Here is a 23,087-nt window from a genome sequence, read left to right as displayed (position 1 = left end):
CCTTAGGCCTTAGAATCACCATTGATGTGTCTAATGATGGATATGGCAATAGAATACCAATTTTTAGAATAGGTAGATATTGGTAAAAAGAAAGACTTAAAAAAACTACATACCAATCTTATATTTAAAATCAAACACACTAAATTAATACTAGTATCAGTAAAGTTATTTAAAACTAATGTTCATTTTGCCCGCAAGCACTTTCTCTTCACCAGCTTGCACTTGTCATCTATCTGCCCGATCGCCACGTCTTCTACTCGACTGGTCTCATTCATCATGTACTGCTTCACAATGGACAGGAACTCCGGTGCCTGAAACAGGAACTATAGTTTAATACCTATAACCTAAATTTTAATGTGTAAATAGGCTTTAGGTGGTTTGCCATTATTTTATGTTTATATAAACTAGACACTAAAATCTACAGAAACTAAAGCTCATCTAGGGTTTGCCTCCCAGTGAAATGATAAGCCAGTCAGAATAGCATCATGCATGCTATGCATAAATGTCCAGGGTTACAGTTTACTATATCACTTAGGGACGCTCATTTCGTGAACCCCACAGTAAATCCCTTAAACATTACAATATTACCACATTTCTTTGTTTACCAGTAAGTCATCCTCATTCTTGCCAATTTGCACAAAGGCACATTTGGCGGCGTGGCTCTTGTGCTCCAGCCAGGGGTCGTCGCTGGCCTCCCAGCCGTCCAGCTCCTTGCCGCACAGGAAGCACTTGGCAGCGTCAGCATCATCAGCTCCAGTGGCCACCGAGTAAAAACCAGCTTCGGCCATATTATTTACGTTGCACTTTTTCTTCTCGTCGAACGGCCAGTTCTTGAAAGTTTTCTTCCTCTGTTCTACTAAGAAGAGTGGTCGGACATCCATTTTATCAAATGTAACAAGTTAGGAGTGGTGAAAATTTCGAAATTTTGAATTTACGGGACGTTGACTTGACGTTTGCGTCAGGATTTGACGATGACATTATGACATTGATCACAGAGTACTGGAGTAGGAACAAGTGAAGTATTATTCTGAGGATTTGACAGTTTATACCCTCTTGAATTCATTCATTTCGTTTCATTCACACACAGTTCAAATAATTTCATTCATTCATGACAATCATAATTTCATTCACTTCGGTTTGGTTTTCGTGGGTTCTTTCGCCTCGCTTTGCTAAATTTTTGCATTTTTGACCAAAAAACTATAAAGATAAACATAAAAATAACAGAAATTCATATTTTAACTGTTCAATTATAGTCTATGTTTTGAAAACAGTTAGATTTTAACAAAACCACATAATTTTCCTAGTCGTGTGCTAAGTGTCCCATTTCTCTATTCTTTTGTTATTTTGCCTAATTACTGGCTGCTTTCTTTTGTTTTTGTAAGTGCTTTGTGATTTTGCAAGATCCCTGCGATGTACGGCGCTGTTTTCTAGCATCGACCAGCTTTATCCATTGTCTTGGTGAGTTTTTTCAAACTTTACTTTAGGATATTTATTTTAGGTTACGAATGTTACGATACAAAAGTGAAAGGATATGGACGTGGGTCATGGACCGTAGCCTTATCATCCTCAAAGCATAACCTACCTAATATGATTACTACGCATTCGTTATCATAAGACTATAAAATATTATATCTATTTTTTTATTCGATGAAATACCTAGCTCAGTGAACACTACCTGAACTACCTCTAACTAGATATTTACAAATTTAATTAATTTCTCATTATTATCTTCACTAACCTTATTTATTATTGAGATTCAAAGCCCCTCGGTATAATATTTGTCTTACTAAATGTCTTCCAATGAAATCATTTCCCTTCTGTATGTCATTTGGTTATTAATTAAGGAAGGTTTACCTACTGTTTGAAATTATACGATGAGATAAAGATCACCAGTGGCGGATTTACCTATAGGCCAAAAAGGCCAGTGCCTAGGGCGGCAGATTGAGAGGGGCGGCAAATTTGGCAAATAAGTAGTTTTTTTTAATTAATTATACGTGTATCATCTGTACCATCCATGTATAAATTACTATTATAAAATACGAAAACGATTAATAAACGCTTTGTAATATTTCGTTAAAACCAGATCCTGGATCATTACATAGGTACATTTATCTATCTTTGCTACTGCGAAAACAGAATTTGGAGCATAGGTATAATAATTTATCCAAACTTGGATAGCACTTCGCATTGCACACCGCTGCCCCCCTACTCTTGAAAGGCAATGTATTGCGTCCGTCTTGCGTTGGCAACATTTAGATTTTGGCCAAAAAAGTCTTTTGGCGTTTTTGTAAAATAACTTCTAAATTGTATGCATTATATTCTTGTTTCTAGGTTCTTAAAATAGGCATTACCTAGCTGATTACATAAGTATTTTTAGTATTTTTTTAGTCCTCGAACAGCTCCAGAGGCTCTTCAATTCGGTTCTACAATGGCATTACACCGGAGGCATGGTCTGAGAGCTTCGAGGTACTGTTCTTTAAGAAGGGTGACAAAACCCTTCTGAAGAACTATAGACCGATCTCGCTTTTAAGCCATGTATACAAGCTGTTCTCAAGGGTTATCACGAACCGTCTTGTCCAAAAGTTAGACGAGTTTCAGCCTCCAGAGCAGGCTGGGTTTCGAAAAGGCTTTAGTACAATAGACCACATCCACACAGTAAGGCAGATTATACAGAAGACCGAAGAGTATAATCAGCCTCTGTGTCTAGCCTTTGTGGACTATGAAAAAGCCTTCGACTCCATCGAGACCTGGGCAGTTTTGGAATCCTTGCAGAGATGCCAAATCGATTGGCGCTATATCAAAGTGTTGAGATGTCTGTACAATGCCGCTACTATGACTGTCCAAGTACAGGACCACAAGACAAGACCTATCCAACTGCAACGTGGAGTGAGACAGGGGGATGTGATATCTCCGAAACTGTTCACCAATGCATTGGAAGATGTCTTAGACGTTGGACTGGAAAGGACATGGCATATGTATAAATGGCGAGTACATGTCACACCTCCGCTTCGCGGACGACATCGTTATTATGGTAGAATCTCTGCAGGAACTCAGCTGGATGCTAAGTGGCCTAAATGCTGCTTCCCGACGTGTAGGCCTCGGTATGAACTTGGACAAGATGAAACTCATGTACAATGCTCACATCAAACCGGAGCCGGTCGCCGTTGGTGAGGCAACAATCGAAGTTGTGCAAGAATGTGTCTACCTCGGGCAGACTATTCGGCTAGGCAGAAGCAAACTTCGACAAGGAGGCTGCAAGGCGCATCCAACTGGGTTGGGCTGCATTCGGGAAACTTCATCGCATATTCTCCTCGGCTATTCCTCAGAGCCTGAAGACAAAAGTCTTCCACCAGTGCTTCCTGCCAGTGATGACGTATGGTGCAGAGACGTGGACACTGACGGTAGGACTGGTCCACCGATTTAAAGTCGCTCAGCTGGATGGAGAGAGCTATGCTTGGGGTTTCTCTGATGGATCGTATCAGAAATGAGGTTATCCGTCAGAGGACTAAGGTTACCGACATAGATGTCAAAATATGCAAGCTGAAGTGGCAGTGGGCTGGTCATATCTGCCGAAGAACCGATAACCGTTGGAGACCACGAACAGGCAAACGCAGCGTGGGACGCCCTCCTGCCCGCCGGACTGACGACGTTAGGCGGGTGGCGGGTAGTGGTTGGATGAGGGAGGCCGAGGACCGAGTGTTGTGGCGCTCCTTGGGAGAGGCCTATGTCCAGCAGTGGATGATTATTGGCTGATGATGATGTAAAAACGCTTTTGAAGAGAAGTTATGTTTTTTTTTATGTTGACAACGAAAGACAGACGCAATACATTGCCTTTCAAGAGTAGGGGGGGCTGAACGAATGAACCGATTTTAATTTTATTTTTTTTGTATCACATGTCTTCTACGGGAGAGTGTTCTTAGACAATAAGTTTGCTGAAAATCTATTTTTAAAAGTTACAGATGTTTTACGCTTTAAAGTCTTTTTACGGGTTTTTTATTTGCCTGTCAAATTAAACTTTTTAGGTTAACATTAAACTCTTCAGTACATAGCAAAAATAATCTAATTAAATGACAGAAATATTATAAAGTTCACAATCGTACTAATAACGATAACGGAATTAAACTAACGTTTTGAATTTCAAAAGTCAGTAGGGGCGGCAAAATATTAATGGCCTACGGGCGGCAAATTTGTAAATCCGCCACTGAAGATCACCAAATCGCAACTAAGTTCCTAAGTATTTAAATCACAATCTGAAACTGCAAAATTTAATTTAAAAAAATGATTACTAAATGCCATGTGGCGTGAAGTAAAGCAATTAATTTTAACCTTACTTTATTTATCCGATGTATCGAAATATCGAAGGTACAGTAGAGTACATTAGGAAGTTCTCAGCTTGAGACTTAAATCAGTTCAAATGAGCATAAGCAATTATACCATCCCTCCTGACTGCTGAAATGCCTGGTTGAGGAAAATCAAAGACAATGGCTATACTTCAGCCATAATAAATGTGCAAACCATTTAATCAGACCTCTCGCTGGTACTTATGTTTGAATTCCTTTTTATTTGTAGCCAGCGAACAACACATATATACATATTTAATAATGTTTATACTATTTTTCAAGGTTTAATAATTTACATTGTGTTCAATGTTTTATGTCCTTTATGAACCAATGATTTATACTGTATGGTGTACCGAGAATCTACCATTGTTATTAATTTCTGTACTGTAGATAACAATAATTGTTGATGACAGGAAATATAGGCACATAAATAAATTCATCTGTATTGGTGTAAATTGCAATTTGATTATATTTAAATGAAATATATTTCACTTCTACACATAGACACACATCTGATATTCCTTATTTGGTAACAGAAGTGCATTGCCCTTTTCATCAGAATTTTTAACTATAATAATAGTAAAATAGCCTGGGTAACTGCATCCACCTCCAAGAAAAAAGTCTATAGGTAGACAACCACTTCTAGCATGGCAACAGATATTATGGATTTTTTGTAGGTATTCAAATGAAGTCTACTGAATAAATAAACCAGCATTAGTAATTTAATACACCTACCTATTACCAAATCTTAGGTAATTCAAATAGCCAAATTACACACTTATTATGATGTAGGTACAGGCCATACCTATTTCTGTTTATTTAACACCAGAAGGTTAAGTCCTAGCAAACTGAATCCCTTTAGTAAGAACATGAAATCTTGGGTGAAAGAGTAATAGTCATACTTTTACAAAGTTTAGAAGGTATGAAAATCCTTTCAACAAAAAAAAGATTGTTAATAGTAGGCCAGCTAGGCCGACCCATGGGTTTGGGGAGCTATAATGCTACAGACAGGACAACGATAAAAAAACCCACCACTCTAATTTTTTGTCCTGAAGGGACAGCACAAAAAATTAGGAAGTTACCTACAGTAATAAACAGAAACCAGACACTTGGTTATTCCAACGTCTTTGCTATTCACGTAAACTTTGCTATTTCGAAGTCCTCAGATATTAGCGTTATTAATACCTATTAGTTGAAGAGCAGAACATGAGATAGTACGGAAGGGCTACTCTAATTTGTCGAAATGCGAAGTTTCGGAGAGCTTGTCATGCAACGAGATAGAGTCGCGGTTAGCGCAACGGCGCTCCAAAACCTCATCTTTCTTCGAGCAGGAGTGACCCTCCAGTTTATATTGAGAACACGTGGCATATGGGCTGTGACGTGACGAATATGAAGACCTTGACGATACCTAAGCTAATATCGTGAAGCTACAGACTGCGCCAATATGTCGGAAGACTGGACTAATGCGAAAGCTGACACGCTAATAATGGAATATGGCTCAATAATCGACTGACGGTTATAGGTCTATGGTGGTTAAAGACAAGCTTCTATCTATCATGTAAATCTATAATTAATTTAATTTGATTCGCCAAAACATGCCCAAGGAACATATTCTATTCCTCTGATCACTGATCATGCCTATCGTCCAATTTATAGTATGTCAATTGGCTACTATTAGTTATGCCAAATAGTGTAAAGGCTCAATGGGACATTCAAGAAATACGTCTACTATCGCTATGTTATAGGACTTATAGGCCCTCTCTGATACGTCATGTTAGTGTGTTACTTGCAAATTCCAAAAAAGGGTGCATTGTGTATTGCCACAACCAGATTTCCTCAAAAACTTCAGTTAAATACATACATACATACATCCATCCTGACGTCCCTCAGCAGGGACAAAGGGCCTTGAGTAGATTTCTCCATCTGGCTCGATCTTGGGCAGCGGCTGCGAGATCCTCCCACTTCATTCCCACAACTTTAAAATTCAGTTAAATACTATTTAAAAAAAACAGTTATAATTAACAATGTCTCCAAACTCTCGATTGATTGCTCGTTTAATCCCGCTACATAGAAGGCTGACTCGTGGATATCGAAACCACTAAACAGCTGTGGTTGCGGTAATTGAAACCGCTTCCACAAACTGCCATCTACTGTAATGACTGTGGATCGTTTATGTCTGTTGTCGAGCATGTACGCATCGCGACGTATCACGTGGGTGCAAATCTACAGCGAAACGCGGATGACTGGCCTGCGAGTCACCTGTGACTACAATATCGGGGATTACGAGTATATTATTTTATTTAAATGTATCTCGACCTACAAGACGCTGCCGCTGCCGCTTGTCTGAAACGGATGCTCAGATACGTACCGAATTCAAAAATAAAAATACTGTGAATTGAAAAATCAAACCATAATGCATGCTTACTGTAAAAAAAACTGCATCAAAAAGCATTGAGGTGCAGGGGTTTCATCGCCACACCACAACTCTAGCGGATACAATTGCCGATTTCATTGTCATCAAAATATTCGCTTTGCGACTGGATAGGCCGGATCGATTCCCGCGCCGCACTGCGGCTCATCCCAGATACTGGATTATCTCCACACAACCACGTTACATAGGCCTTCAGAAAGAAAAGGTTAGTAATCCCAGATTAACATTGTCTCTGGCCTTTGCTGCCGAAGTATCGAGTCAGGACACTTGAGACCACCTTGAGACATTTGCGCTCGGCTTGAGAACGCCAAACGGTAAATTGTGAATATTAATTATTTTTGGCTTAGGTTTAACGTACAGGTTAAGCATGTTCAAAACTCTTTGAAACTAATTATACAATTTCTGCGGCATTGTTAATAGTTTGTTAATTCCTCCTCATATTAGGAATACTAACGCCGACTTGGAAGAGGTAGACTTAAATCTCCATTACAACTTTTTTTTTTAAAGCGGGCTCTACGAGGGCTACACCGAAAAGATCGGGAATAGAATACTTAGGAATAAATTAGAGTGAAACCTTTTTGGTGTATCAAATGTAGTGTTTTTTCAAACATAATTCCATTTTCGAATTTTAAAAAAAGTAAAAAATAAAAGAGTATTGACCATTTGAATTTGACAAGTTGAGTGACGTCACGATCGTATACGAGTGATGCTTGCTACTGTTTACTTCCGTGTTAAAAATTAAAAGAACGAAGTATTAAGTAACAAAAAGTTTATTAAAAGCTTTCTGTGGTTACATATATGTGCATCAACTGTTATCTCGAGTTTCTGTGCTGTATATCACCTGTATTTAGTGTTACAAAAAGTGCCTAGGGGATACATTGTGTACACAAATTGTGGGTACCTCAGTTGCTTGCAGTGTGTTTACCCCATAATCGAAATTTAAACAATTCAAAAAATCACTAGCAGCGCCATCTAGGGATCCCGATTCGTAACCGACGCTAGTGACATCTATTAGATTCATAGTGAATTTGCTATCTCGGTGGTAAACTAATTTCCTTCCATTATGACCAAGTGCGGTGGTTGCAAGAAATATATTGCTCGGGCTGATATAGCTAAGTGTGCGAAATGCGCTAAATGCGGTACCGTGTACCACCCGTTCTGCCTTAAGGGAGGCGAGGAAGGTACCCCTAACTGGGTCTGCCCGGGATGTGTATCCGGGAACCCGCCACCCGCGCCCAACATCGATGTTCCCGTTGCTGAAGGGATAGACTCCCTTGAGCTGCCTGAACCGGTCGTGTCCGACGGCCGCCACAACTCCACTGCGAATGACACGACGGAAGAGTTCAAAGTGGAGCTCGGGCTGGAGATCCGCTTGTTCCGCGAGGAGCTGAGCGCCGTGCGGGAGGAGATCCGCCTGTTCCGGGCCGAGGTCAAGGACCTCAAAAGCTCATTCTCCGCAACAGAGGAACGGCTCAGCACCCTGGACTCGAGGGTGGACGTGCTGGAGAAGCGGGTGATGGAAGGAACGGGCTCCCGACTAGAGTCCGTCATCGCTGAGCTAAGGTTAGAGCTCAACGAAAAGGACCAGGAGCTTCTGGGCAACGACGTGGAGGTCAGCAACCTCCCGGAGGAGAACGGGGAGAATGCCACCCATATGATCATGGCGGTGGCAACCAAGCTGGGTGTCACGCTCCGAGAGAGCGACATAGTCAGCGCGGAGCGTGTGGGAGCGAGGCGCCGGGCGCCGGGCGAGGGGGGGGACGCGGGCGCGGGGGCGGCGGGCCGGCCGCGGCCGCTGGTGGTGCGCTTCACGCGGCGCGCCGTCAAGGACGAGCTCACGGCCGCGGCCCGCGTGCGCCGCGGAGCCACCTCGGCCGACCTCAGCCAGTCCTCAGCGCCGCGCCCCTTCTACGTCAACGAGAGGCTCACCAAGTACAACCGCCAACTGTACTACCAAACGCGGGAGGTCGGGCGACGTCTGTCCTGGAGGTTTCTCTGGACCAAGAAGGGACGCATATACGCCCGCCAGGGACAGGACACACCTCGACACTGGATACGGTCAGCTGATGACATTAGCCGGGTATTCGGAGTCGCTTCTTAAACTGCCGGTTGATCTTAATGGTGTAAAAAACCACACCCATACAACCTTATTATACTGGGTGATGATATTTTTATGCCTATTTATGTCTTTGTTCTGTGTTACATGTACTACGTGCATATATAGCTTTGTTGATGTCTATCATTTATCTTGTACTTGTTATTATTCTCTAGTTATTGCTTTAACTGTGTTGCTACCCGGAGATCAAACTGTGCCCCAGCTCACTAATAACTTAGTGGCATTTAATCATAGCAGTATAATATTTATAATCTATACCTATCACTTTCTATTTCCCCCATTACCATGCCCAAGCTCGAATGCAAACTTACGCCATTTCAAAACTGTCCCCACGCATACATCATACATACATACATATCCTATATACAAATTATATAACACCTTATACCCTATATACATCATAATATTTATACAAATTACCTACACCTTCATAAGTACAAAATGACTGGTAAAAACAAGTCATTATTAGTTGGACTCTTTAACGCGGGATCATTGGGCACAGGGCATGATGAACTCATAGCCACTGTACTACGCTATGATGTTGACATAATGGCTATTAACGAAACCTGGCTCAGGGAGGGGGAGATAGACCGCGCGCCCGTCATACCCGGCTACAAACTACGCCACACGCCGAGACCCCCAGGTAAGCGCATGCGAGGTGGAGGCGTAGGTATGTATGTGAAAACGGGTCTAAAGGTAAGATTTCGCACACATCCCGCCGCGGCCGGCGTCAAACAAATGTGGTTAAGCTGTACCGTTAACACAATAAAACTGCTTATCGGAACAGCCTATAGACCGCCGTGGCAAGACTGTAGTATTTTCTTTGATGCATTAACGGACAGTATAACATCTTTCACTAATTACGACCAGATGATTGTGCTTGGTGACTTCAACATTAATCTTTTACCTAATAGTACTGACTACAAAAGGCGTCATTTTGATGATTTTGTACAAACGGTTGATTTAAAACAGTACGTAACCGAACCTACGCACTTCACTAGCAGTAGCGAAACTTTAATAGATGTCGTTTGCTCAGACTTGGATATTAAATGTATAAATGTCGACTACATACCTACCCTAGGACATCATGCATTCATAACAGTAGGACTGAATGTTAAAAAACCTAAACCGTTGCCCCGATGGATTACATACCGGCCATTAAAAAATATTATTTTGGAACAATTTAACCTTGACCTTAACTTAATTAATTGGGAACATATTAAAAGTTTTGATGATGTCAATCAAATGGTAGCCACATTTACTGATTACATGATAAAATTATTTGATCTACATGCTCCCGAGCGCACTGTCCGTGTGAAGGCGGCCGACTACCCGTGGATCACTGATAACGTGAAGTACATGATGAGTTTGAGAGACGCAGCCCATAAACGGTTTCGTATCACTAACTCCGCTTCAGACAACAATTATTATAAGGACCTGAAACATTTAGTAAATGCAGCTTTACACAATGAAAAGCGAGCATATTTTCAGTCCAACATTAATAACAATATTAAAAACTCGGCGAAATTATGGCAGAATCTTAAGAACACTGTACTCCGTAAACATAAAACTGACTACCTACCTGATAGCTTTAATGACCCCGATATGATTAACAAACACTTCCTTGACATTCCCGGTAACAATAAGATAAATTTATCAGATATAATTTATTATGAATCTAACAGACATGGCACATACACATTTAATATTTCACCTATCGACGAGCTAATGGTTGGCAAAATTATCAACAAACTTAAATCGAATGCACTCGGGTGCGATGGCATATCATTGGCTATGATTATGCTGACGCTACCGCGAACCTTAGATATTATCACTTTTATAATTAATTACTCTATTAAAACTTCTACATTTCCGGACCCGTGGAAAATTGCTCTGGTTAGTCCTATACCTAAAATACCTACTCCGAGTCAATACAAGGACCTACGTCCGATTAGTTTGCTGTCATGTATGTCAAAGATTCTTGAAAAAGCTGTGTATAACCAAATGTCGCACTACCTGGAGGTAAATGGAATTCTGCCTGATGTACAGTCCGGCTTTCGTCGAGGCCGCAGCACCTCTACTGCCCTGATTGACGTTGTAGATAATATACTGGCTTCAGCGGATAAGGGTATGTCTACCATTCTCACTTTGTTGGATTTTTCCCGCGCATTTGACACTATTAATGTTCCGCTACTGATCGCAAAGTTGACATTTTATGGTTTTGATGCTAGTACGGTCAAATGGTTTTACAGCTATCTAGATCAACGCTCACAAATAGTTAAGCTGAGAAAATGTGATGGCAATACAGTTGCTTCTGCTGAGTATCCAGTATCTAGAGGAGTCCCGCAAGGATCCACCCTAGGACCATTGTTATTTATCCTTTACGCTAGCGATATCACCAATGAGATTGTAAATTGCAAATACCATGTCTATGCTGATGACTTACAATTATATCTATCAGGATCCCCATCTGACGTTAACAATACTTGTGATCTTATAAACCAGGACTTAGATCGTATTGCGACCTGGGCTAATAAGCATATTTTAAAGCTAAATCCCGATAAGTCGAAGTTTATTATTATTGGCACAAGGAAACAAGTTCAAATTACTAATACAAATAACCCTACCATAAAACTAGCAGGAGTAGATATTGAACAGGTAACCGAAGCTCGTAACCTAGGCCTAACATTCGACAATTATTTACGGTTTGAAAAACACGCAATTGAAATGGTCAAAAACTGCTTCTTCAGACTCAAGACTCTTTATAAAATTAGACGGTACATTAATGTTGACCTGCGTATACAGTTATGTGAGTCGCTTGTTCTGTCTAAACTAAATTATGCGGACACTGTATATGGCCCATGTCTTTTACGGAAAACGGAAAAGCTACTGCAAAGGGTACAAAACGCCTGTATTAGATTCTGTATGGATATCCCTCCCCGCTCCCATGTTACCCCTTATCTCAACTCTTGCGGGCTACTGAAGGTAGCCGCCAGACAGCGGCTGCACCTTGCCGCGCTCCTGTTTGGCGTTATAAAGTTCAAATCACCCCAGTACCTTTACAATAAACTTGAATGGTCTCGTAACCATCATACAATAAATACTAGGGCGTCCACTTATCTTATGGTCACTCCGAAGCACAAAACCGCACTGTTTCGCAACTCGTTCCGTTATGCAGCCAGCTTCATATGGAACACCTTGAGACCACCCCTCCGTGACCTGAAATCAATATCGACTTTTAAATTTCATTACAAAATGATCCTACTTGATGATCAAAGAAAAGGGCTTTAAGAAGTTATACCTACTTCGAATGTATTCACGCGCAGTATTGGCTCCGTGTCCCGTGGTTGGCTGCATGGTGCGGGCTGCACGCTGTAGTACATTATAATCCATCACCTCAACATCCTAAACTCTGGTGCGTGCAGCCATGCTGCTTAATTTGTCCCTGAAACAAAATATAATGTATAGTTATAGTTTATTAGTTATAGTATATTTATAGTATATTTGATAACCTGTAATAACGGTATTACATATCTATTGTCCCACCCATAGTCGTCCACACGTACCTAGTTAATATACTTTATAATATCTATGTATGTTTTTTATCGCAGTAGAAATATAATAATAAGAAAAAACACTTACCTTTTTTTTATCGTAATGCTGACTTAGTAACAATACGAACATTATGCATCACTTTTGCTGCTGATAGTGGTTGTTATTGTGATCACTGCACGCATTGTACGAACTAGGTGTTCGTGGGGTGCTTCATTTCGTATCCGGGCGTGGGTGCGCGGGCGCCGCCTCGTCCCGTTATCTATGAATGGCTTGCGGGATGACGCGGGTACACTGAACGGATCGCGCCCGGTTACTGAAATTTATTTTAGGCTGCAGGTTGTGGGTGCGTTCGCCGTTTCATTATGGCTACCCACTACTTTTTCGCATCGCACTATTACTATATTTATTTTGCTCTGTATTTAGTATTTATGTTACTGATACCTTTTGTAATATTTATGCATTATTAATGGAATTAGTATATATATTATTATTATTTTTTAACAAGTACTATTTATTTTTTACAGAATTTACACACACATACCTATATATTTTTAATGTAAGCTGCATTATTTATTTACTTACCATACACACTCATAACAGTAATTCACACAACACACACGTCCCCTATACCTATACTTATATATTATTATTTTTTATTTTTTTTATTTTTTTTGTTTGTACATAGTTAAGTAGGTACTCGTGTACGTGACTGAGGTCACTTAAAAGGGCCAGCTGAAAATCAGCGCTGTGGCCTTACCGTCCACAGCTCATGCTGAGCTGGTGCCGTTTCGACACTCCGGACAGCAACCCGTTGTGTTATTGTTTTATATTTTGCCTGTATTTTTGTTTTTTTTTTTTTTTTGCCTCATGTTAATTTTTTATTATTATTTTTTTGGCCTTGTTATCTTGTATATGTATTTCTTTTCTTTAAGTCTGTATTTTTCTTTTTGTTGTTGTTGCTGTCTATGTGTCGAATAAATGTTTCTTTATCTTTATCTTTATCTTTACAAGTCGGTGTAAAAAATGGAGCTTATAGTGCCACAAACTTATCTGTTCCGGTGAGAGCGAACTAAATTGGTCCATATAATCTATGTCAATATGAAATTCATTTAGTAAGTAATGAGGTATGGACCAATTTAGTTCGCTCTCACCGGAACAGATAAGTTTGTGGCACTATACGCGGGAACATTTCCGTGCAATAATTTTTCACAACTTTCGTCGAGGTTTATCTCAAGAACAATGTCTCGCCGAGCTTGTTTCTATTTATAAACTTGAAGCACCAAGTAAAACGACTATATATCGTTGGTATTCTGAGTTTCGCCGTGGACGTTCCTCTCTTACCACAGTCCCTTCTACTGGTCGGCCAAAAACAGCGGTAACACAAGATAACATCGATGCTGTACGCCAGTTAATAAAAGAAGATAGACATGTGACATACGAGCAGATTCGGGCTTCTCTCAGCATTGGTATCACAGCCATTCAAACCATTTTACATGAAGAACTGGGTGTCAAGAAGTTAGTTTCGCGCTGGGTGCCCCACCGTTTAACCGAGGAACAAAAGTCGGCTCGTGTTAATTGGTGTCGATCTGCTCTGCAACGGTTCAATGGAGGCAGTTCAAATGCTGTCTACAATATCGTCTCTGGTGATGAATCGTGGATTTATTCATATGAGCCCGAAAGAAAACATCAATCGGCAGTTTGGGTCTTCGAAGGTGAGGTCAAGCCAACAAAAGTTATTCGCTCACGCAGCGTGTCGAAAAAAATGGTCGCTTCGTTTGTATCGAAAACTGGCCATGTGGCTACGATTCCATTACAAGAACAAAGGACGGTTACTGCTGATTGGTACACAACAGTTTGTTTGCCGGAAGTCGTAAGAGAACTTCGTAAAACTAACCCGAATCGTCGTATAATCCTTCACCACGATAATGCAAGCTCTCATACCGCTCGCAAAACAAGAACGTTTTTAAATATGGAAAACGTGGAGTTGATCGACCATCCTCCGTATAGCCCTGATCTGAGCCCCAATGATTATTTTACATTCCCAAGAATTAAAGATATGCTACGTGGTCAACGGTTTAGCGGCCCAGAAGAGGCGGTCGAAGCTTACAAATCAGCTGTTTTGACAGTATCCACTTCAGACTGGAATTACTGTTTCAATGATTGGTTTAATCGAATGAAAAAGTGCATTGAATGTCACGGAGACTACTTTGAAAAACAATAAAAGTAAATAATATTATGATATCTTTGTACTTTTTTCTATTCCCGATCATTTCGGTATCGCCCTCGTACGTAGTTGATTGGGAATAAAAGTATTCATTATCATACACTGATGAATATATTATACCGTAAAAACCACCAAAGCACCGTCACCATCATCAAAAAACCATATACCATCAATGTCACATAAAATGCCAAGTATTCAGGGCATGAAATGAAAAGTAGACCAAGCCTTGAAGGTAGTGGCGTATCATCAGTGATAATTGCCAATCAATTGGCATGATTGTGTCCAATTGCTCTAAATGACCCTTCGCTTGGTCGCTTAAAGATTTGCATAGGAGTGCGTGGGCGGCCAGGAATTCCAGTAGATTATTTTAGCTAACACGTGGATGTTAAAGGACGGTTACATCATTATGTTATTATAACAGTCTTTTCTGTAACTGTTACTAACTTAAATTATTGCCACATCGTTACCGGTACCTATTTAAAGTTTGTTGGTCTGTCTGTACATTAAATACATTGTGCACTTGGGAATAATAGCCAGATTATGATTCTATTTTGAAAACAGTTTACTTGATCACCAAGCAAATCCAATCAGAAACTAATTCCATCAATTTGAATACACCCTAGGGGCGATCCATGCGTGTCTGTTCTAGCGGTCTTCCCATATCTCTTGATTACAGTAATTGGAAAAGCCCCTTTTTTCCAAATGTTTTCAGTCTGTCCTCCAGTCGTTATTTCAGTGAGGTCAGCTCGTCTGGAGCTGAGCTGAAATCAGGTCAAAATGGCTATTTCCATCCGCACTATCGCCATAGCGGATGATCTGAACTGGGACTGTATTTGTCAGCCAAAAGTTTTATGTGACTAATGTGTTTACTACAATGGGTGAGCTGGAGTAGTTTTAAAGAGAGATATACGGTTATATTCTAAAGTTAAAACTGGATCGGTTAAACGATCGGTAGTTGCCAAATGTAGCTTTGTTTTATTATATTCCGTTGCGTATATTGAGTAAGGATGAAAGACTCGTAGACATAAATCCACGAAGTTCAGCGGTAGCGTAGTTAGACGGTCGAAATTGCCTACTTAACATACCATTACAATAATATTATCACTTGAAGTGAGATATCAATTACACATAAGGTGTTGCGTCCGTAAGAAGATGGTGATGTGGTGACTACTTACCGCAAAAGGATGATCCGATAACGTTTTATTTTACGGACTTAGTACCTACGTTGTATGTCTAGGTTTAGGGAAAATTGTTAAAGAAAAAACGTAGTTATATCGAATGCGATTGTTGGCAGACTATTCAATAAACCATAGCAATAAACAGACTTCAAGTATGTGATTAAATTGTTTTCTATTAAAATGAGGATAAAGGAGACGAATCAAAAATATGATTTAATTAGGCTACAACTATGCAAGACAATGCTTCCCTTGTGTTAGCAATTTTAGAATGTAATTTTATTTTAAGAAATGACGAGAAAATATCCTAGAAATAATGATTTCAATGTAAAAATTTGCGTAATTACTTGAGGTTTTCTTTTGTTTTGTTTACGAGTTTGAAAAGAATAAGCAATTAGCACATTTCTTGTTCTTGGTTTTCTTTATTTAGTACTGCATAATGTTCTCGATTGTTTTGTATGAAAAACAGGGATAATAATATATTAAAACACTAGAGTTAGACTAGGGTTTTCCACCGTGGTGAGTCTAGTTAGTCCCAGTCACAATATACAATTTTATAAAAAATTGAAAATGAACGATTTTTACCTTAATTGTAAATTGATTTTTTTTTATCAAGCTACGCTAAGTATTATCTATCTTTGACTTCATCCATCTGACGGTTGCCTGAGCTGAGCAATCGTACACACATACATAATAATACTCACGCCCGTCTCCAGAGGGGTAGGCAGAGGCTATGGACCTCCACGTGCCATCTATTCCTTGCAAGATGCCAAATTCGCAAGAAATTTTGGAATCAATGTTAAAAGCGACTGGGGTGCCATGGCATTTAAACAGCTATATCTAATTCTAACCTTAAGTGCAGTTAACAAAAGATAGTATATCTATATATATCCAACTATCCATAGACTATTATACAGTTCCATTCTAGTTCGGTTCAATGGGTGCTTGACGGGACTAACAATGAATCGTAAACAAAGACGCGGCTAGAGCTTGTTTTTGTGTAGTTTTTTGGTATCATTAATAAAATCCACGTCTAACAGCTGACTGAGCATCCGCATATTGCAATATGCGGATTATCATCGCCAGCATACAGCTACGTAATTATATGAAAATCATCATCGTATATACGCTTTACGAGATCACAACACTGTATCTTCAACGGACCACTACAACTGTCTAAGGTCTAATCTTCGGATTTTTTACGCGTCACGCGTCGCGCCTTGCCTAGTCACTGACGAAAAGATTGCCTACTGGGCAGCCTGAAATAGTATCTGTAAATAATATATAGCAATTAAATAGTTCCACTTACATAATGCCGACACCAGGTAACCCATATTTTTCATAACTTATTTAGAGTTTGATCATAATATTTACGTTTTTAGTTGGTAATATTCTGATGCGCTGTTAAATGTACTTACTTCAATATTGCAGACGGCGTCATTTAGCTAGCCTTTTCCGTTTCGGAGTAATTTGGTGCTTTTGTTACTTGAACTTTTTCATTGCTCGATTCGATCGAATGTATTTGAAAACGCTGTAAATTTTCATCATTTCAGTGAGTTCAATAAAACTAACTCAAAGCAATGGTCCGCTAGGTCCCTCATTGGAAATTGACCTAGCTCGGCCTTTTCCCACATTTTTCTCTTTGGTTTGCGCTGAAGGGGACCTTGCGAGTGACCTTGACCTCAGCCCAGGCGGCCCAGGCTACAATTTACTTTCGTAAAGGGCCAGAGCAGAGCTGTCGAGTCTCGATGTGATGTAAATTACTTAAGCACTGTGACTTTTGATTATCTTTCTGCCATAATTAGATTAAAAATCCGTTGCCACCACTACCTACTTTCCATTCCACTAGGGATGCATCGTATACTTTATTTTCCTAGCCTCCCAAAATATACAGTGACATGTGGAACGTCAATGGCAGGTGGAACTTTTTCATTGCTCATGACTCGTGAGTGCAAAATGTTTAGATTGCGTTTAGATTGGAACACATAATTGAAGAGGGGTACAGCCTATCTTTTATTTTATTTTTGTGAAACAGGCTCTTATTGTGGTAACGCAGTAAGTGGTAATAGCTACACGAGTCACGCTCACGACACACTTACAACGCCGACGTTATCTTATCTCTCTATGGCACTTACGATACAATTATTAATATTATACTCTATTAATTATGATTAGTATTGTCGTACATCAATGTTATGGAATTTGGAAAACCATCTCTTATACATATTTTTACATTATGTTAAATTTACATATTGTGGTTAAAACTAGGTTTACAATGGGTTAAGATTAGAGAAGTAATTTACGAACAATGGTACCTATCTAATAGGGCTCTTTATCATATCGTACAAGCACTAGTCGTTTCCTGATTCTGCTAATGAGAGGGGAGGTTAGCAACACTTATCTCGAGTGTGCCGGTTTCGGACCTCTGACGGCACGCGGCGTCGTCGTACCGCTAACGTCCACGCACGTAGGAATGTGTAGGATTGCCTATTTAGTGGAATAGTCTACAAAAGTTGTACTTAAATGTAATTTAAGGGTCTGCAATAGGGAATCGAGGGTTGGCATTGTCATAGAATTATGTAGTAAATGATGCTCTACAGCCTTGAAAAAAATCACACAGGTAGTTGAAGAGTCTAGCTAGGTGCTGAATCATTCGAATTTAAGTAAATGATTATGGATAACTGTAAATTAATTTCAGAATATCAAGAAAAACCAGTCAATCACACTCCCGTATTGTAACAACTGTGTCGTAATTATAAAGAATTTTCATATGATTTTTATCATATTATAAAGTTAAAGGCTTGGACTAGGCGCTAAATACCTTGTTTTTTAATAAACACACACTTATTTTGTGTAAATTAATCCCAAACTTGAGCAATTTTTTTCCCTCAAATCTTCATACAAATATCTATGGCGGCTTTCTGTGTTATAAAATCATAAACACAAGTGACGTTTGACTCAGTTGGCCGCTGGCCTCCAAAGAAGGGTCACGTCGGTTTAGGCAGCACTGACAGCTCGCGATCTTATCGTGTACAGATACAAAATCACTGCACATTGGTTGTCATTGCACTTTTTCAACTTTTATGACACCAACATAATTTGATTTGAAATTGAGGAAGCATAATTCTTCCAGTATATTCAATACATTAAATTAAATTAGATAGTGTGCAATATTCTCGTGATATTACAGTCTCGTAAAGGTCTGATGAGGAGCAGGAATATAGCGAATGGATCTAAGTGATGACAATACGCACGAACATTAGGTTAGGGATCAAAAATACAGTCTCTTGGTGCTGGTTGAGGTATGGTCTCGTGAGGATCTGATGAGGGCAGTAACACGGTGGTGGCTCAATTTTATTTCAAAGATGTTAATAGCTAAAAGCATCGAGTTTGGGCTATTAAGTATGTTTTTCAGAGAGAGAGAAAGAGATTTTGTTTTTCCTCTGGATGTGTTAGGTTTACTGGGTTTACTAAGTTCATTCTGTTAATGGCATCAAGTTGTTATGTGTTCATAAGTAATAATTATTTATTAACAAAATGCTGTTGATTCTCCACGAAAATGTAAAAATAAAAATAAAATAAATAAAAATAAATTCGTAACGTAAAATTGTCAATGACGGAATTTCTTCTATAGACAGTAGCCACAAAAAAAACAAACGATAGATGGCGTGATTTGAAGATAAAGATACATTTTTTCGACACATAGACAGCAACAACAAAAAAAATACAGATTTAAAGAAAAGAAACACATACTTATACAAAACAACAAAGAAAAAAAAAGGATACACATCAAAATAACTGGAAAAAATATAAGCCCCAATTTACTTGTGTGGGACAGGGAGTACCATAATATTTTTTTTGGGGTACTCCCCATCTATGCGAAATATAAGCTTGATATCTTTACCCGTTTCTGAGAAAAAGGGCGGTGACAGACAGTCAGTCAGACAGACGGACAACAAAGAGATCCTATAACGGTTGCTTTTTTTCTTTTGACGTTCGAAACCCTAAAATTAAGTAAAAATATTATGCTGCCTAAAAATGTACTTACAGGTATTGAAAAAGCGGTATATAAACAAATTATACCAGCAGAGGGTTCACCATTTAGCTGAATGTTACTTAGAAAACGGCCTTGAGTGGCGGTCAAGTTGGTCCCCGCCTGCGATACTTTCCATTAACATTGGGACTCGTTTTCATGTTTTTAGCGTACAGTCAGGTTTTTAGTTTTTTATAATTGTATTTTTTTATTTGTAACTTTTTAGTTGTTTTTATTTTATGAAATTTTACATCGGTAGGTAGTTCATGATCATTTTTTATTTCAATAATTTTGGTGTTGTTATTTACCTGTTATTTACCTTCAATATGCATATTTTTGTAATGTGAAAATCAAGTCCTTTCATTTGATACCTTACACGGCAAAGTTGAATTATTATTTTTTCGATCATCACGTTATGTCCTCAAGAGGGCGCTATGTACATTTTAATGGAACGTCACATAGCCTATAGCCATCGCGCCATCAATACGCTTCTAACAATACCTCATACATCAAAATCTATCAAGCCGTTTAGGCTACAGGAGGGAACAAAGAAACAGACAAACATACATATATACATACATACAATCAAAAAACATTACCCTCCTCCTTCGGCAGTCGGGTAAAAAGGAGTAAGACAGGGGGTCATTCTGAACTTTTGCTCTACGAGTTTTGGAAATTAACAAAAAAAAACCTTTTTCATAGAAACTTTGTTGGACATGTGACTTTTTACCATGGAAAACGAATTTTTTTCGCGAATTTGCGAATCTCGTAGAACAAAAGTTGTTCAGAATGACCCCTTGAGTCATCCCCTTTTGGCTTAGTATAGCCCTTTTGCGACACTATGTATTTACTTTGCTTTGTCGTCGGGGTTCAGTTGGCTGGAGGATGCCCGAAACTTATTATCTACACTTTAATACTTTTAGTTACCTTTCTACAAGTAAATACCACATTTGTTTGAGAAAGCTAATCGGGTTCCGAGTATAGAGTAAAGTGGCACCCCTATTAATATCTATTCTCTTTCCTGGTGCCTACCAGTGTAAGTAAGAATTATACTTACTTACCCTAAAATCACCCAAAATGTACTTGAACATAATTGTCAATAAAGTTGGCGAGTAAAAGTTTATCGACCCACTGTGCAAACTTACATGTGTGCGTGTCACTGCGTGTGCTGTGTGAAGAGCATTGAAAACCCAAAATTGGCGCGGCACGTCACCCTGTACGGGCCCTTAAGCTCTCTAAGTTGTTCTGGCAAAATTAAAAGTTTACTAATGTTATATCAAAATGTCCATGCGTTGCACAAATAAAATATTAGTTAGCTGATCTCATCTCGGTTTTTCCAGCCACATTGTAGATTCTTCGATCTTCGGTAGTCATGGATTTAAAATGACTGACAGGTTATTTATGGCTGAAAAGATAGTGAACCTAAATTTACTTATTTATTGGCAAGCTTAGAGAGACAGTGATATTTATTTGTTTATTATTCATTAATAGAGATACGGCGAGCTGCCTGCCAGCTGTGCAAATAAAACTAACGATAGCTCCATATGCTCTTTCTTTGTTCTTCTCATTATGGATAATTACTCACTGAATTGGCACAGAAATTACATCACGAGTAAGAAGCTATGCTTATCTTATACCTTATATCTGACACAATAAGAAAACGTGAATTCGACACAGAACGTCAGTCGTCAACACAAAATCCGCGCGTAAAAATCTCCTTATATTTATGCGGAGTCGCCGCTTGCGCGTTCCTCGCTCTTACACTCGGTCATTGAGTGATAAATACTTAATTTAATGTCGTATTGGCCGAGGACGCCTCAATAGATAATCTTTTATCTGGCTATTAAATAATGAGGCTCGGAGCCGCAGTCGCCTCGGCCAGTTCGCGAGTACCCTACGCTCAGTGCGTCCCGTCCCGGTCACTACTCGCGCGAGTCTCAAACGTCCGACCGCTTCAAAAACCTTTTGTGCCGCTCGACTGCACTTTATAATAGCCTCAATTGTCCCCTGTGTGTTCCAAGTAGGGCATGCAATACCGGAACAATTTTCAATACCGGTTTTGAGTTCCGGTATTACAACTCAATACCGGGATCCCGGTATTAATACCGGTATTAGACTTCCTTGTAATAAATGGCATATACTGTGTTTAAAGGTCGTATACGTCAAAATAAAACAAGAAAATGCAATCATATTCTGTATTTTGTTGTAGATTATTACGAGAATTAAGTTTTCGAGTTTAAATTTTAGAATAAATTATTTTTTTACATCCGGTGTCGGTTTACGCATGGTCAAAAGTAGATTTGTAGCAGCCGAAAACTGCATTGAACGGTTGGGAACAAGTGTGCTTTCACAGTATATAGGAACACAAGGCTAACTAAATCTTAATCGCTTTATTTATAGCCTAAAAAAGTCCGATTCCGGTATTACTTCAATACCGGTATTAACTTTCAATACCGGTATTGAAAAAAGCGGGAATTTGGTCCGGGATCCCGGTATTACGGATACCGGTATTACGGTATTGCATGCCCTAGTTCCAAGTGAATAATTTGCATTTCAACGTGATCTTTTAAGTGAACAATATTAGTATCTTTTCGTTCGGAATATGACGTGCGATGGTCGCTAAATGAATTTGGTGTTATTGCGTGGTTGGTACAGAATGTGGTTACGTTTCTCCCGGTGACAGTTGGCACGTGGCCCGCTGCCGGTGGTGCCAACATGACGACCCACGAGGTGTGTGCTTCAGTATTCACATTCACCAGTTTCAGACATCACTGTAAATGTAGAGATAGGTGTACCGTCGCCAAAAATATACACGCTCATGGAAAGTTCCTTAGTTCTTCACCAGTTTTTTAAGGTCTTGACGTAATGTGTGATTGGAAAATATTATTGTCGTCACTTTTGCTATCGTTATGAATAACGTAATGTGTTTGTTTAGGTCGATTAATTAATTGCTTTCTACTTTTGCTATATTTCTCTATCATGCATTAAGTATGCTTTCTAAATAAGGCTATTTTCGTATCGTTACTCACCCTATGATTCAATTATACAGTCCACTATCGGGTCAATATTCACTATGCTTACAATAATTCCATAGAGTATTGATAGTATGAGTTTTAAACACCTTCGACTGTACCAAACATAGTTCTATGGCAGTAGTATTTACTATGAGGTCGGATATGTTACTGCCCTCTGTGTTGCGAACAATATTCCACA

General features: G+C 39.3%; 2 protein-coding genes across 4 annotated transcripts in view; one reads left to right on the top strand and one right to left on the bottom strand.

The window, feature by feature from the left end:
* Nucleotides 1-101: 101 nt before the first annotated feature.
* On the bottom strand, nt 102-901 carry LOC105392872 (baculoviral IAP repeat-containing protein 5). The gene is made up of 2 exons (XM_011564556.3): nt 606-901; nt 102-311 (listed from the first exon to the last, which is right to left on the bottom strand). Exons 1-2 carry the CDS (start codon nt 879-881, stop codon nt 183-185), a joined length of 405 nt encoding a protein of 134 aa, XP_011562858.2. The 5' UTR covers nt 882-901; the 3' UTR covers nt 102-182.
* Nucleotides 902-1,112: 211 nt separating this feature from the next.
* Nucleotides 1,113-23,087, top strand: part of LOC105392879 (monocarboxylate transporter 9) — a 35,394-nt gene continuing 13,419 nt past the window's right edge. The window contains exon 1 of one of the 3 annotated variants that reach the window (XM_048626677.1): nt 1,113-1,458. The gene's annotated coding sequence lies outside the window, so the exon portion shown is untranslated. Of the gene's footprint in view, nt 1,459-22,410; nt 22,605-22,707; nt 22,729-23,087 lie in introns of those variants that run through there. The other 2 variants (XM_048626676.1, XM_048626678.1) reach the window with 2 other exon arrangements.

The sequence above is a fragment of the Plutella xylostella genome, chromosome 17 (genome assembly GCF_932276165.1).
Source record: "Plutella xylostella chromosome 17, ilPluXylo3.1, whole genome shotgun sequence".
NCBI classification, from domain to species: domain Eukaryota; kingdom Metazoa; phylum Arthropoda; class Insecta; order Lepidoptera; family Plutellidae; genus Plutella; species Plutella xylostella.
Note: the sequence above shows the minus strand (reverse complement) of the source record. Positions and strands in the feature narration are given on the sequence as shown.

Excerpts from the sequence above, each read along its gene's own strand:
- LOC105392872 (XM_011564556.3), bottom strand. The coding sequence starts at position 881 with ATGGATGTCCGACCACTCTTCTTAGTAGAACAGAGGAAGAAAACTTTC. Across the intron at positions 312-605 it reads AGAATGAGGATGACTTACTG|GCACCGGAGTTCCTGTCCAT; the intron begins GTAAACAAAGAA and ends TTCCTGTTTCAG.